This window comes from Harpia harpyja, chromosome 2, assembly GCF_026419915.1.
Source record: "Harpia harpyja isolate bHarHar1 chromosome 2, bHarHar1 primary haplotype, whole genome shotgun sequence".
NCBI lineage: Eukaryota > Metazoa > Chordata > Aves > Accipitriformes > Accipitridae > Harpia > Harpia harpyja.
In genome coordinates, this window is record NC_068941.1 from 32,111,658 (window position 1) to 32,128,465 (window position 16,808).

General features: G+C 41.0%; 1 protein-coding gene across 1 annotated transcript in view; it reads left to right on the forward strand.

The window, feature by feature from the left end:
- DKK2 (dickkopf WNT signaling pathway inhibitor 2) overlaps positions 1 to 16,808 on the forward strand; it is a 46,550-nt gene that overhangs the window by 29,164 nt on the left and 578 nt on the right. The window contains exons 2-4 of the mRNA XM_052774946.1: positions 11,984 to 12,134; positions 12,802 to 12,951; positions 13,483 to 16,805. Of these exons, the coding sequence (XP_052630906.1) occupies positions 11,984 to 12,134; positions 12,802 to 12,951; positions 13,483 to 13,733 (552 nt within the window). The 3' untranslated portion in view covers positions 13,734 to 16,805. The remainder of the gene's footprint in view (positions 1 to 11,983; positions 12,135 to 12,801; positions 12,952 to 13,482; positions 16,806 to 16,808) is intronic.

A 16,808-nucleotide genomic window follows, 5' to 3' on the forward strand; every position in this document is an offset into this window, starting at 1 on the left:
AAAAGGAAAGAATCATACAGTTAAATGCATGAGGGTTGAAGAAAATTACTTGTGTACTGTGGTCTTCTTATGTGGCCTTGGCATAGCCAAGCCATTTGACCTACACTACCTTGGGTCCATCTGTTTAAAAGAAAGAAGAAGAGGGAGGGGGGGCAAAAAAACCCACCCAACCAAAACCCTTAAAATCTTTTCTGCCCTTGTTTGGTCTTGCCTATGTGGACTATCTAGCAGTTAAAGAACTGATCATGTAGAATTATAAGAAAGCATAGCACCTAGACGCTGCTTCTGGGCATGGTTATAATGCAAATAATACCAACAAGAGGAGTTTAGATATGGGTTGACTCTGTGTTTGCACTCTGGGGCATCTAAATGCGAAAAAAGCTTGCTAATGAAGCATGCGGTACCCTGGAGAATCCAACTCATGCAGAATAAAAGTTGTCAAGAAGGTGGTGCAATGTTACCATGGTTCCTGTTTCTTTGGCTTTCCTAACAAGTATCAGATATACATGGAAGTTTTCACTACAATAAAGTTGCGTGAACTAAAAAGTAGTATCAGGTTGCTGCATCTGGCTTAGCTTTAGAAATGGAAATATAGTAACGGGTAAACGAAAGGGCCACCCACTATAAAGTGTGGGTGACCAGTATAAGGAAAAAAAAAAATCTTTAATGGTTATTTATTCCAAAGGCTGTTGCAAAGAAACTGCTTTCAGTCTGATGTAGTGCCAAGCATAGAGGATTAAACTTTTTAATGACTTCTTGTTGATCAACATCCAAGACATCTAGGAACAAAGAAGAGATTCCGTAACTCCACATAAAGAATATTATTCTCAGACAAGAAGAGAGTGCTTGAAAACACAAGTTCAGAAGATGGGGTTTGGTGGGTTTGGGTTGGTGGGGGTTTTTTTTTGGTACCTTTATCAAGAAATGACTGTCCCCTGTGGGGAGTGGACCTGAGTCTGGATCCCACCCCACCCCCTCCCCCTCTCTTTTTTTCTCTCATTTCTATGACATTAGGTATTTTTTCTATGAATTAGTTAATTTTTTAGATCCTGTTGTTCTGTCTCTTCTGTGTTATGGTCCCTAGCACTGAAAAAAGTCTTGCTTGAAAGTGGAAAGGGGCCCATAAGATCGAGAAGAGGGTGTAGTCAGAGTACAACGTCTGGAATGAAAGATGGTCCCTTAGTGGCTATTGCAGACTGAAACTAAGAGCAGTCCCTACTAACTCAGGGGCTGCAGACATAAATGTAGTCTGAAGCCACCCTGTTCTTGCCTCCTGGACTGCATGTGCTCAGCTCTCTCTTCTGAGAATTGGGGCCTGGGTTTGTTTGAATTAATAGTGAAGTCATTACACTATGTAAATATGTTAGTGTTCATCTGGTTTTACTCACAAGTTATTCTTGCCTTGCTGTGTTGTTCCTGTTTTCTTGTTTGTGCAAAATTAACTAGGAGCATTTTAAAAGAAAAGGGGAAAAAGGGTAAATAGTGTTGAAACCTTGATTGCTATGTTATTTACCACAGGCTGAAGTTGGGTAGGCAGCTCTAACTTAATTGTATAAGAGTTCAATGATTTTTTTTTAATGATGCTGTTAGGGGTCCTTTCCTTTTCTGCATCTTTGGCCTCTTTTGAGTAAAGTGTGATAATTTGCCTTAATAGCCTAGTATTATAATTTTTCCTTTTATTCTTACTGAAGAGTCAGCTGAACAGCAATACGAATCTAACCATTTCACAGAGGTTGCCTGTGCCCTCAGGGGGCTCTGACCAAACCCTTTCCCAGGACAGCTGCTCTTTTGCAGGTAGTCCCACTGCTTGAGCACTGCTGGCTCCTCATACAAGCATAACTGTTCCTAGAATGAGTCGGGATGAGGAGCTGTGCTCTCATATTGTAATTCTTCCTGTTGTTATGAAGGGAAGAGCCCCAAGTTGCATTATTGACTCATCCTGTTTCTAAGTCTCTCTCATGCAGACCGAATGTAAGAACAGAAGAAGTATCACCTCCCACCCCCCCCCCCACCCCCCCCAGTCCTTAAAACTCATGAATTTCTGTGGCCGTGTCTCTGAATTCTCTGTGGTGCTTGAGACTGGAGAGTGAGAGCTGGTGCAGGTGCCACGGTGTTGTTTGTTCTGATATTAAAGCTGGGCTGACTGATTTTTGATGTCTGATTTCAATTCTCTATAAGTGCTTTGGAGTTCAAAGGACTTGGTCTCTCTCAGTTCCCCTCACAATGGAGCAGTCACAGCCATCACATTGTAGAGGGGCTCATGTAGAGGAGGAAAAGAGGGAAGGTGTTTTGAATATCAGATGACAATGGTGGTTTCTGATGCATAGAGAAAGAACTGGGGATTGAAAGAGGCATATGAGCCAGGTGTTTTCCCATAAATGACCATCAGGGAGACAAACAATAATGCTGACATTCGGTAACAATGTTCGATTGCAGTCAGCAGTCTGCTGAGGTGGAGACTGCGGTTCATCCTTCTCAGACATACAGCATCTGGCTGTGTCTCCAGCTGACACGAACTTGTGTTTTCAGGGCTGTCCTTTTAACGATGAGGGCCAGAGAAACTGCATTTTGAAAACTGGTGTCTTAAATGCTTTGTATTCTGCAATGCAAAGTGTATTCTGCAAGGAATACCTATGAGTCATTTCCATAGGTGAGGATTGCAGATGTGGCACAAATGTTCATAACCTGGATGCATTCTCTCCCCAGATGCTGTAGCAAAGGGAGTTTTTGCGCTGGCTTCAATAAGGCAGGGTTTCCCCCTTGCTGCTTCTAGATTTTGTGAATGTTTAAAAGCAAAGGAAGTTTACTTTCCTTAGTAGCTATACTACAGAAGGTAAAGCTGTCATCTCATTTTTCTTGCTGTGAATACATGCTTGCAGAGATGGTTCCCAATAAAAGCTCCACCTTGAAAGTGCGTCATGATTTGGGGATGTTCAGACCTAGGTGTTAGAACAGTAACTTACTGCCAGTTGCCAGCAGTATTATTCTACGCCCAACCGCAATATCTGAGTATCTACCTGTGGTTTAATGCTTGGTGCTTTGTGAGCCCTAGGATCTGCTAGCTGTTTCCATCTGGATAGTATTCTTAGATTAATAAAAATCTCCATACTTCTAGAGTTAATAGATCCAGAGGGAAAACTGTTTTTGGCAACCCACTGTTCATCCATCGCGATAAACATGTTGATCAAAAAGCCAGAAGAATCTCACTCTGGAACAGATGATAAATAGCCAATTAGAGACAAAACTAAAAAGCAAAACCATCAGAAAAGGGGTGGGGAAAAGGCAGAGATAAAAGGGCAAGAACAGTCTGCTGAAAAGGCTGGACATAGAACAAAGTGCATGTTAACAAACCTTTATTCTTCAAGCAGTCTTTGGTGATGCATTCAAAAATGAGATAAAATCAAGATCTAGAGGCTTCCTGTCACATTGATTTTGTACTACATTGTTGACTTTAAAGATTACCTAACATTGTTTTGATGCTCTCCGTTGTAATGTTGCTGCTGGTAGTTCACTAGACAATAGCAATCATACACATTGAGGCAAAGTCCATAAAATTTGGGGTCAAACTGACTGTTGCCCAAACTTTTGAACTTTCTTTAATCATGTCTTCTGTAAGATACCATTTCTATGGAGCAGGAAGCCGCCTTCAAAATCAAGCAGCGTAGGAGCCTCATGGTCTCTCTAAATGTTGAGAAGCAAGCACTGCTGTGTAATCCCATGGTCACGATACAAGGTAGGGAGGGAAAACTTGAGCACCTATGTATGCACACTGTGCTTGGGGCAGGAAACACCATATGCTTCCTTTGAGATGGCAGGATTCAGCAGTGACACCAGTATGGACCTAAGGTTGATAATTTGCCTTAAAGTTGTGATAGAACGGGAAGACCGATAGCTGTGCTGCCTTGGGAACTACAGTGTATATGCCGTGCCCTGGTAATTGTTTTATGCTGTTCTGTGGTATAAACAACATACAACTGTGCATATTTTGGGCATAGTGTGCTACCCTTTAAGTCATTTGGAAATATAACTCATTTCAGGCTTTACCTAGATGAGGAATTGAAGGTGAACGAAGTTGAATAAACTTGTAAGGTGGACTACTTCAAGCGCCTTAAGCCTTTGAGTTTATACTTTCATTACGCACGTTAAATGTACTAAATTAAGGCCAATTTAATTCAGATAGTATCTACCCAGGAATTCACCTGATCCACTTGCAGTCTTTCAGATTACCTTCTCTATGTGTTCTCCTGAAACCAAGGCCAGGTTTAAACAGATACTACCTCCTCCCAGTAGGACACAAAATGTAGGTAGCTCTGTAAGCAAGAGTGTTAAATTGCAAGCTGTTGAATAAGAGCTTCTGCTGTAGACCTAAAATGCTCATTGGAATCTACTACGTGGGCCAGGAGGTCACATAGGGTCACAGTGTGAGTGAGATTTCATACGGGAAAAGTCTTAGGAGGTTTTCTGTCTGCATTAGAAGAGGCACCACTCGCGCTGACTGGCTCTGCATGCAACGGGGCCGTACAGTTCCCATGTTTATTTTAAGGTGTTAGACTCTCTTTCCTCCAGGTGCAGCTACATGCTCCCCCTAAGCACAGCTCCCCACACAACTGCCTACTGCTTGCAGAACGGGAAGTTGTTTTCCGTGACATTTTTGTTGGGACAAGGAAAGCCTGAGTCAGAACCCATGTTGATTCCTGCAGCCTTGTCAGTTCAGAGGGACCTCAGTGAGGTTTGGGTTTTGGTTGTTAGGATCTGAGTTTTCTTTGGCTCTAGCAAATCATGAGAGCTGGACTACTGCACGTTTTAGAAATGTTCTTCCCCTGGTGGTCTAGCAGCGGATTGAGTATTACTTCGAAACATGAATATTTATTGTCTTAATAATGCAAGCTTCTGGGGCCATTAGCCACACAGTTTGAAGGAATGATCTTTGGAGGCTGCAGTATACGTATCCATGATGTAGCACTCTGTGAATCAGACCTCATGAACAGCAGTGTTGTTTTAAGTTGAAGAGTTAAAAATAAGTTATTGCTAGGAGAAAGTGCCTGTGCTTAATCTAGAGATGGAAGATGGTGCTTTTCTCTCTGGGTCTGGCAGACAAATGGGTCAGAGATGTAGTATTTTAATGAGAAGGAGGTTCGGTGAGAAAAATTGAATCGTTAAACTTGTTATGGCAACTGAACGGAGTAAATCTGTTTCATTGCAATTACTGTGAGTTTTGCTTTCGGGAATGGTCTGTGCCACCACAGTCACTGAGAGTTGAGAGTTTCTGGTGAGATCAGTCTGAGACAGGATCCATGTCTGGAGCTGTCTGAGAGCACAGCATGATTTCCTCCATGGGATAAATTAACCATGGCTTTCTGCTTGTGCACAGTGAGATCCCTCGCTATCATCTATGCTTGTGTTGAGCTAAGAATAGAAAAAAGCAACATCAGCAGTGCTGTGGGAAAACTGCATTGCTCCAGATGGCTGCTGATAAACTCGATTCTCATTTGGGGTTAAAAACAAAACAGTAGTAAATGACAGTCATTTCTCATCCACATCTTAATGTACATGTTTTCTTAGCAGCTGGGAGAAAGATAGGCTGAAATTTGTCAGTTAGACATGGATTCGTCTGAATACACTTGAGAAGCTATCAGAAAGTAGTTTAATTGCCTTGCAGGGGAAAAAACAACCCACAAAGAGTTGGGAGTTTGTTTGGTTTGTTTGTTCATGTGTTAAAAAGCTTTGACTTTGCCCCTTATCCCCTCCATTTTGCTTGTTCATTTGTTAAAAAGCTTTGACTTTGCCCCTTATCCCCTCCATTTTGCTTTATCACATTTATGTGGTTCTGAATAAAGAGCTCTTATTTCCATTGTTACAAAGGTTTGTATCCTGTGAGATTATGTTGGGTCTTCTCCTTGACTTTCATAGGGAGGCTCTTCATTCTATCTCCAGAGAGGCGAGTGGGACAAATTCCATGTGTGATGTATTCATCTAGCTCTACAGGCCACACGTTGCATGCAACTGTCCCACCAATGTTGATCTGCTAAAAGCCAAAACAAATTTGAGATCCCAACTCAGAATCAGGCCCAACCAAGAAGCCAAACAATGACTTGCATTCTTTGTAATTAGTCTTGACAGCAGGCTATTTGGTTAAAGCATATGTTTGCATTTCCTAATTTATTGGCATGCTTTTACCTTGGATTAACTAATTCTTCAGAGAGAGAGAGAAAAGCAAAAGCAGATCTGACACCCCTGTGGCTATTTCATATGTTTGCTCTATGGGGACCGAGTCCTTGCACAGAAAGATAGATCTGTCCTGTCCGAAGCAGGATGGGAAGGAAAGGCTCTCACCATGATTGAGCCAGTCAGTTGCATCATCGTGCCTGATGGCTGTGGAATATTAAGCAATGTGCACAGTCCCGAGACTAAGGGCAAACAAGCTGTATTTTTCATCTCATGTGGAGGGTGGAAACTCTGTCCTCTTGCCTACAGTTCAGGCCAGTTTTGATTATCTAGTTAGCACACTGGCTGTAGACAGGTCAGCTTCCACCTCCTTTACAGTCATTATTTTAAAATTTATAAAAGTATAATTAAAAGAAATAGAGAAAACCTTTTTTCCTTAAGTAAGAAGTGAGTAATAGACTGAGTTGCAGGACTGATTCATTTGTGGTAAGTTGTCTCACAGGCATGGTGTGAATATAAAAGATGATGTAGATGTGATATAGAAGAGAAGTCTTTCGACAGCAGAAAAAGACATTTCTGCTGGATGTGATAGCATAACCTAGTGGCACAGGTATTTGAATAGGATATTAATAACTAGGGGTTCTGTATGTACAAGACTGTGGGTAGTAGCCTCAATCTGTTTTCTAACACGCTGGTACCTAGAAAGCAAGACCATTCCTGGGATAATGTATATGTCCATTTTCTTGAGCCACTTGTCTCACCTTTGCAATAGCTACTGCCCATTGCCAGGTGAGAGAGAGTGATGAAGGACTGAGCAGGTAGCTCTACCGTACTCTTACTTTCTGGCTGTGGCTTTTCTCCTGTTTTTCGGCTCAGTCCTCACTACCATCATGGAATGATCGTATGAGACAGAAGCTGGTGGCTGAGTGTCCAGTACAGTAACTGCAGTGATATTGTCATTTATGTGGTACATGAGACTTTAGTTCTCTTCTTGGCTGCTGCTCAGCAGCCACAGTAAAATGGTAATGAATAACCTCCATGCTGTTTCTTCTGCTGGGAGTGGTAGTAGCCATGATCTCCTGCCAGGACTGACTCTGCACTTGGACTTTATGATGTGTTTTAAAAAAAACCCAGTTAACTGCTTTTGGGGGAGCCACTACTGATATCTGTTCCACCAAATCACTTATCTAGGCACAGCTCCTCTCAGCATTGAAAGTGGGTCCGAAGCTAGCAGTGCCTAGGACTGCTTGTGCTGGATAAGTGATGACACAGCCTAGGTAAAAATGCTAGTGGCTCTTCCTGCCTTTCTCTGACATAGCTAGCACAGCATGAAGTAACTTCAGCATAAAAACAAATGAGACATCATAATATGAGCAAATGAGAGCCTAGTGACTAAGACACTGGCCGGGAGTATTGTCTTCAAATATTTGCTGGAGGCCATGCTGAAATTCAAGCCCTTATCTCCCAAAGCTCAGTAAAGTGTGTCTGCCATCGGTCTACTCACTCACCCTTCAGCACATTACAGCGTCTGTCTTACTCTCCCCCGGAGTGCTTCTCCATTACATTTTATAGTGCCGGACAGAGAGACTCAGACTGACTGACTCCATAGCACAACAGTCCCACCACTTCGCACTGCTCCAGTTTGCGGTGAAACTCTGTGGTTCAGGATAACCATATAAAATATGTGGGATAGCAAATGACTCCAGCAAAAATATCAACAAAACCTCACTGCACCAAGAAAAGGTGCTAAGTCAGATCTCCTCTGCCAAAAGGGGAAGACAAAGGTAGAGATAAACCTCACTCCTGCATGCTTCTCAAATCAAGGGAATGGCGTTAGCCACTTTAGTCACAAAAGTTAGATAGTTAGTCCCTTCCTCAGCCTCACTGTGAAGTTAATACAAAAGGAAGAGCCTCAGTAGCCTGGAAGGACTTGTTCAACTACAAAAATCCCCAACTTTTCTCCTCTATCACCTGCATAATTTTCCTTGAATATTTCTGTCATGCACTCTTGGCATTTTGAATATAAATTCAGGAAGGACAGGAATGGAGATTCATATTCTCTCTCTCAAAAAGAAAAGTTTAACATTTACGTGTTGCTATGACCTGGCTGGCAAAGGTTGGTCTTGGTGAACCGATGCAGGGGACATCATGGCACACCACAAGCAGCACCCACTTAAATATCTAGCATGAATCCTCCAACATTGCAAAAAATCCAGTACATCTTTGCTGTACATTTTTGGACACACATTCAACACTATCTTTTATACAAGGATACAAAAGTAATTAGAATGACTGAAGAGAAAATATCTAAGTAAGCAATGCTCTTAATCAGCCAACATATTCTGAAAACGCAACTCATTATCATGGGCAAATCTAGTTTATGTCATGCTACGGGTGACTTGGTTGCCTGTAATCTGGGCTAAAAAAATTAAATAAGTTTGTTTAAATGCAGCTTCAGGGAGTGCTACATATTTTATCTCGGTTTCATCTGGTTTCCCATAATATCAAAGCTGTGTTTAGTGGATAGAGATTTACGACCAGAAAATGATACATATAACTGAAGAATGTGAAGGGATGATGTGCCTTGTAGAATTAGTTATCATTGCTGGGGAAGTAGAGCTGGTTTACAGCTTGCTTTTTGCCTCTCCATCTGGGACTGATCTGTGTCTTTGCGTTGTATATAGGAAATGTTCTCTGCAATTGTCTAAACGTTAAGCCTGTGTTTCAGGCACTCTGGTGTAGGAGATTCTGAAAACCTTAACTCATGCAGAGACAATTGTTAGCATGTATGTTTTTACAAGAACATTTTCTTTATCCTGTATTTTAAAAAACATATACATATTTATACCTAGATTGGCTCAGCTACTGTCAACAATGGGACAATTATGAACACATTTTCGCTCCTGTTAGCCAAGGCTATGTACACACTACATTGGGTTTTTTTATTTTTGTGTTTCAATACTGAATGCTGCGCAGCAATAGAAATTACTTTGCTGGGAGCAGGAGTTACTCCAATGAATGTCTAGTCACTAGGAGACAGACATAAGGCTATGTAGGCATTTTTGTTTCAAGTTCCCTGTGATTGATAGCTAGGATATCAAATAGATGGTGGTTTTGGAAGAAAGATCAAGGCAATTGATGGCACCAGGCATTTGCAAGAGGGTTTTTCATTTAGCTGGCTGGCAGCTGGTCTTTTGGCATTTTGAATGGACTTGCCAGTTGTTTTCTGAGCTACATGTAACACAATTATTTTTTGATGTGCTGCAGTCATTTGCCTTAGGTAGGCCAATGTTTTGGCTTATTTTTTTCATTTTGAAAGTGTCATCTTTATTTAGGAGGGGGCTCTAGAGTGGGACTAAAGGCTGAGTTACATCAATTTCCTTGGCAATTTTTAACGTCAAAATTGTCTTTTGTTGCTTTTACAGTTCTTAAAGACAGAGCTGAGAGTTGGCAATTAGATGTGTATCTTAAAGTATCTTTTACATGTCAACAGCCTAAGAGCCAAAAGTAAAACAGTCACTAGATATGGTATGTGAGAGCATTCATTAGCACCATTCAGGATCAGGGAACTCTTTTTTTAAAAGCTATTTGAGGAACCAAAAGAAAACTGCAAGTAGGCTTCTTGCTGACAAGTTGCAGGTGTATACCACATGCCCATATTGGAAAAAAGATGCGGTTATGAAGGTCTTGATGACAGACAAGGGTCTAAAATGCCTTCATCTCCAGGTTTTAGCTAGTCCATCTGTTTTTTATTTGCATTTCCCCCAGCTAGCAGTGTTAGTGTTTTCCAAACTCAGTATAACCATGCACAGGTTTATACAAAATTGCTTTTTTGCATTCTAAGATCCTTAGTTTAGTGACGTCTCATTTAAGTCAGGGAAGCCTTACCTTTATGGTAACTATATCATAAATTGTACATCAGTGTTAATGATTTCTTTCTGAAAAAATGAGGGAAAGGAGTGATGAGATTGAGGGGAGGGCACTTTAGTTCCGCTTTGCTAGAATAGGTAGAATCCACTTAAGAGTACCAAACAGGTGAGTGCTTGCATTTGTGTCTTATTGCTAGTCCTAGCTAAAAGATCTGGCCTTCTTTGATGTTCATCCTCTTGAGTTCATCCTTGAGAGGATGAACTCAAGAGGAAATGTTTATTCTTAAGGGAGAAAGACTTACACATATGTCAGGTTACTCCAAACAGCTGCACTCTGGAGTCATTCTTCAAAGACACATATTCAGAGGGCAGAAGTAATGGGGCAGAAGCACTTGGGGAATGTCCAGCCAGCACTTTTGGTACTGTAAAGTAAATTTTGACAAAGAAAACGACTAATGAAATCATATGGGCTCCCCCTCCCACTAATGGCACTAGAGAAACTTGCTTGGTTTTATTATCAGATCTCTTGTTTCCTCTGTGATTCTCAACAGAATGGCACAAAGAGAAACAAGAAGTTTTCTATCTAAAAGAACAATTTTCAAAGCAAATTCTCAACAGCCTCAACAGCCTTCTTCTCTGGGAACAATATAATCAAGCCTTGATTTAAAATATTATTAGAAAAGTAATCAGCCTACATTCAAAATTAGTCAGTTGAGGTTTTTGTTTGTGGTGAATAATTAATTGCAAGAGTCATTTTGAAAACAGTAAAAGCAATACTTTGATTTATTGAAAATGCTGGAGAAAATTTGCTGCGGAAGTGTAAACATTATTTTCCAGAAAGTGCCCAAAATTTATTCTCATCTTTTTATCTAAACAAACTCCTCAAGTATAATTTTGAGGAATGAAAAAAATTTATGATTAATTTAATAGTAAAATTAGATGCAGACAGAGAGCATAGTTGTAGCTGTGTGGGATTCAGCAGGAAGGATCCTGGAATGTGGCAGTGTGTGTTGTTATGTCTCCTTAAAGCATCATGTCTTTTCCTTTTATAGGAACAAACTTTTCTTTCTCTCTCTTTACGGGAGAATACAGTGCTTTCACACCCTTTTTTTAAAAGTCAGTTTTCCTGTAAGATAATGCTGGTTTTGATGAATATAGAGGAATTGTACATGTGTGTCTCTGCTTGCAGGGCATTATATGTGCAAGACCAGATTGTGCTCTATAATATATTCCATGCTGCATACCACAGGGTGTTGTTTAGCAGGTGGCAAGTTTAAGGAGTATACTAAGCTCATAAGTGAAGTAAAGGTTATCAAAGTGAAATGCTGATCAGTGATGTTTGTTCACTTCCAAGGAGTCCAACTGGGGTGGGGAGTGGTGCAATTGCAAAGGAGCTTGTACCAATGTGGTGTAGATGTTCACTGTGAGAACAGTGAACTTACTGTCCATCAATGTGCTTGACAGCTATCAGAAGAAAATGCCTCCTTGGAGTTTAAATTAAAATTTTACCTATTGGAGGGTGTGTTTCAGGATTGTTACTGACTGAGGGGAGTTTTATGGCTCTGTTTATTCTTCACTGTGGAGTTTTAAGCTCTTGCCTATGAATTAGAGGCCTGAAGCCACAAAAATATGAGTTTTCTTGTGCCACCATATGTTTGAGGCAAGAAAAGATGAAACCACTAGGCAGCTGGTTGTATCTCCCTGATCCTTTAAGCAGATATGTCTTCACCAGCAGTGTGAGCTTAAAGATTGCTATATGGCTGCAGTGAAACATCCCTCCCCACATCTCCTAGCCCCAGTGAATGGTATCTCAACTGTTGAGTTTCTTTGTTTAGGGGTTTCAGTGGTGTGGATTGGTGGGGTTTTTCGTTTGTTTTTTTTTTTAATGGGCTGCATACATGCCTTGTACAAAGGAGTGCTTCACTGTAAACCTTTCTTTTACCCACCAGGCCTACCCTTGTACCAATGATAAGGAATGTGAAGTTGGACGATACTGTCACAGTCCTCATCAAGCAACGTCTGCATGCATGATGTGCCGGAGGAAGAAGAAGCGTTGCCACAGAGATGGCATGTGCTGCCCTGGAAACCGCTGCAACAATGGTACGTCAGTCATTTCTTGATTTTCCTCCATAAAATCAGCATTTTGACAGTATCTATTTCTCTGAGTGTTCCCAGGAACAGTATTTTTTTCTGGGCGACTGTTCTTCTTTTGTTAAACAAAGAAAAATTCATTTCCTACTTCATTCCACTCCATTTTCTTTAATAATATTTCTATGTTTAAGGCTACCACACTTTCTTTCCTATTTTGGGGTGGGGAAACCCAAAAATGCTGCTGCTGCTGACTGAAATCACAGCACTGCATTCAATGTGGTTTGATTCACTGGAAGACTGCATAGAACCCATATTTTTCAGGAAGCAAAACCGATTTAATGAATCCTTGATCTACTCTCGCTGGGGAGGGGTTATAACCATACTGTCTGCATTCCCATACTCTCCTCCGGAGCCTGGAGAGAGATGTCTACAAGGCAGTCTCCAGGTGCTCAGACCATAAAGCCAGAGTGACAGCGACACTGTCTGACAGTGAGGGAAGCAGAACTGCCGTGAAGTTAGGTGCTGGGGATCAGGGACAGAGGTGTGATTAGAGCTGAGCATTGCTGAGGCCAGGCCCCAGCACTTTCCTGGTCCTCGTCCTGGTCCTGGTCTATGTGTGTCTCTCGGCTGCTTTTCCTCTTGTTCAAATCTTTGACTGATTGTCTTTTCCTCGCAGGTATTTGCATACCAGTAACTGAAAGCATCCTTACGCCTCACATCCCTGCTCTAGAAGGGCCACGCAACAAGAAGAACGGTCATTATGCTAGCAAGGATTTGGGATGGCAAAACCTAGGGAGGCCGCGCTCCAAGCTGTCACACATAAAAGGTAAGATCACATTTGCACTACACTGCTTTGTTCCTTCATGTTATGAATCATGTTATTGCTGTTAAGATACAGCAATACAAAACAGAAGTAGGCAGCAATTTCACAGGGAATGAATGTCTATCGTGAGAATTCCCAGCATGACTCAAAAAGTGAGGTAACATCAGCCAACAGTTCCTGTGATTGAAATAGCATCTGTTTTCTTCTCTGTATCAGAGGTGGACTGACAATCCATTTTTCAGTTGTGCAAGATTGCATGTATCCTCCTCTTGTAACTGTCACGTAATTAAGGACTTGCAATTCTGCTTAGAATCTTGTGGCTGAATTTCTCCTTACTAAGTCCTATGGCAGGTCTCATTAACTACCCCTTTGAACCTTCCTAATTCATATCTTCCCTTGTGTTTACATCCTTCAAATAGCCACAGATGGAAATATCATCTCTCCTTTTTTCTGAGCTTCATTTGCATCAGTCTGCACTGAATCTGTACTTTCACATTTTCCCATGAGGTAAAATAGTGTGGTTGCTCTTTCTAGGACATGAAGGCGATCCCTGCCTACGGTCATCAGACTGTATTGAGGGACACTGCTGTGCTCGCCATTTCTGGACCAAAATTTGCAAGCCTGTGTTGCATCAGGGGGAGGTGTGCACCAAACAGCGCAAGAAGGGGTCCCATGGACTGGAGATTTTCCAACGATGTGACTGTGCCAAGGGGCTGTCTTGCAAAGTATGGAAAGATGCAACCTCCTCTTCTAAATCAAGACTTCACGTGTGCCAGAAAATCTGAATGAGGATTGGAAAGATAGTATCAAGTGACTGTGGCTTTATGTATTTAATGCATTACGGCATGGTGGGAAATGAGGACTGCAAATGAAAGCGGAATGGCTAAAGTAACAGTTAGGGTAGGAGTAGAAGTCGCACCAAATGCATTTCTTTTTGAGCTGGTGGTAAACACAAGTGCAGCTGGAGTTCTCCTCCTGTGCAGCTCTTCTGTAAATAACTTCTACAGTTTGTGGGAAATGCTAGTATGCAAACAAGTACAGTGGAAATTAATGTCACTTACCTTGCTGTGTTTGTCCTGTGATGTTTCAGGGGTTCAGTGTTAGGGCTACAGTGAGTTTCTGGCATGGTAATGACTGCTGAATAAATTGTATACATTGTACTCCTATAGGAAGCAGTGCATGCCAGGAAGATTAATCTGTCAACACATTATTGGCCACACTGCAGGTGTGAGAAATAGAAATAAAGTTACTGTGAATGTCCACATGCCCTTGTCATTCAGGGCTGACACTTCAGCAAAGAAAGCACTCCTGCAGGACAAGAGTGCTATGTTTTGCAGGCCCTCATGAAAGAGGTGAAAACTTGCCATCTCACAATTTCAAGGGAGCAGCAGTTTCTCTAAGAGGAGGCATTTAAACAGGGTTTTCTTTCCTATACATAGGTAAATTGAAATGCTTTATGTAGTTCAATGTCATAGTATGGCACTTAATCACTTGTATTTGCCTCCGTTTACTACTAGTATACATTGGGTTGAACAGATGAAGCAAATATGTGCATGCTGAATCCAGAATTATATACAGGCAGTTGCTAATTAGTCCTAAATATACTTTCCTTGCCTAAGCATACTTGCATTATAGACATTTCCAAATGAAATAGCAGAGTGGTGGAGTGCCTAACATGAAGAGCTATGAAGTTGTTTCACTGTTGCTAACAGGTGATGTAGACATTTGTTAAGGTGTTTAGAGCATACTGCTACAAACTCAAATTTTTACATTTTATTAGTAGCAATGGGCTACTGCTGGCACTCTGCAGAAGTATAACAGATTTGTTTCTCAGAGGCAGCAAAGAAAAAGGAGTTGGCTCTTCTGAGCACCCCTTCTGCAGAAAAGGATGTAAGAAGGTGGTATGATGGCAAATGGCTTGTTAAACATCATGCAATGTCACAGCAAATCCAGCCTTCAGCATGTATTCAGCCTGAACTTGATGTCCTCTCAGTCTGGACTGTTCTGCCAGGAGTGATGGAAGTACACGGACTGTGGAAACAGCTGACAACTCTACATTGTTTGTGTACTGGTTAAAAAAAGGACAGTCTCTATCCCTTGACTTGTCTCCCAGGTCTTTTCAAACTTTTTTCATTTTACTTATTTGCAAGTACTCCTTTGTATAGACAGTGATAGAGAGACTGATATTTCTTCAAAGTCTGATTCTATAACTGACCTACTGCTAAGTTGTAATTACCCATTTATAGTTACCCATTTTCATATTTTGTAATACAAGGGACTTTTCTGTTTCACCAGTTCTGAACAACGCGGGTAGACCAGTATGTAGTTTAACTTTGAAGACCATGTCACCCATACCTGACACCTTTTTCCACCAGTGGTTGTTTTAAGGCTACAGCTTAGCTATACCACCTGACTCAGACATCCTAATTAGAACACAGAGCTCAGCTACATTGCCTTTATCTTACATAAGAGTCTAAATAAGAAGAGTATTTCACATGCCTCTTTCCCCTACTGGAGTTAGTTTTTATTGACGTAGAAGGATTGCTCAGAGACAGGGTCTTCTGTTTTTTAATAGTCTCAGAATTTTATCTTGCAGTCCTATCACTGCAACTCTGCATATTTCAGAGTTTTTCCAGTGTAACTGAAACAGGAATAAGGCCTAGAAATAGCATAATTTCAAGATATTAAAAAAGTACAGGAACAAATTTTGCAAGTGTTATTTACAGTGACACAGCACATACTCGGCAGAGGAGCTCTATTGCTCTCATAGTGACTACATATAAAAGAAAATGATACCCAGCGTCAGCAGGGGTGGTTGCAGAAATGGGCTCTTGGCAATTTTTAGCTCTTCTTATCATTGGCCTACCCCCCCCCCCCCCTTTCCCTCTTGCAAAACATAGTTATTTGGGATAATTTATTTACAGGAAATGTTTAATGAGATGTATTTTCTTATAGAGATATTTCTTACACAAAGCTTTGTAGCAGAATATATTTGCAGCCTATTGACTTTAATGTAGAAAAATGTATAATAAGATTAAATATATTAAATGTCCTTTCCCATTCCTCCCCAAATATTTTACCCATATTCTTTTCCTTACCTGCTGCCTAAGAAGAGTAGACCTTTCTGGAAAGATATGCAAATCTATTGAAAAAACCACCCATATATTTTAGCTGTACAAGAAAAAGCATCTGATTGATTGATTGTACTTGTGTCTCAAAGCACTATGTAGGCTGAGTTTTGGCAAAACACATGAAGGTCATCTTAAAATCCCCACATGTCATTTTTACAAAACCGGTTTAAGTGGCAGCTATCTATATGCTTTTTTGGGGACAGTTTACACCTAAACATTCAAGAATAAGTTTTGAAAATAATGTGCCTGGATGCATAATGTTCAGTCAACCAGGTTAAATAGGAAAGGTACCCAGACACATTCCCTGGATAGTGATACATACCAGAGAGACTCACAGTGGGTAAAGCTGGTGTTCAAATTACACGGCATTTTGCTGTAGGTTACAGCATAGAAATGCACTGCTGCAAGATCTGTAACTGGTCATTGTGAAACGGCAGATAACAGCATATTCAGCTCTAATAACATGAAACGATCCATATGACCCGACTGAAAACATTACTAAATCCAGCCAAGTTCTGGTCCCAGGAAAACCCCTGCAGAGCTCAATAAATATTGCAAAATAATGGCTGTGGTTATTGAGCAATGGTCTCAATATCCTTACTACTTGTTTCTGGTAACCCTTCGCTCAAACAGATGTATGTCTGGAGGATGGAATGGTCCCCAAGTCACACTAGTGTTTGTACAAAATGAAAAGGTTTTGCTACTGTTATTTGCAATATTTGGTGGGTA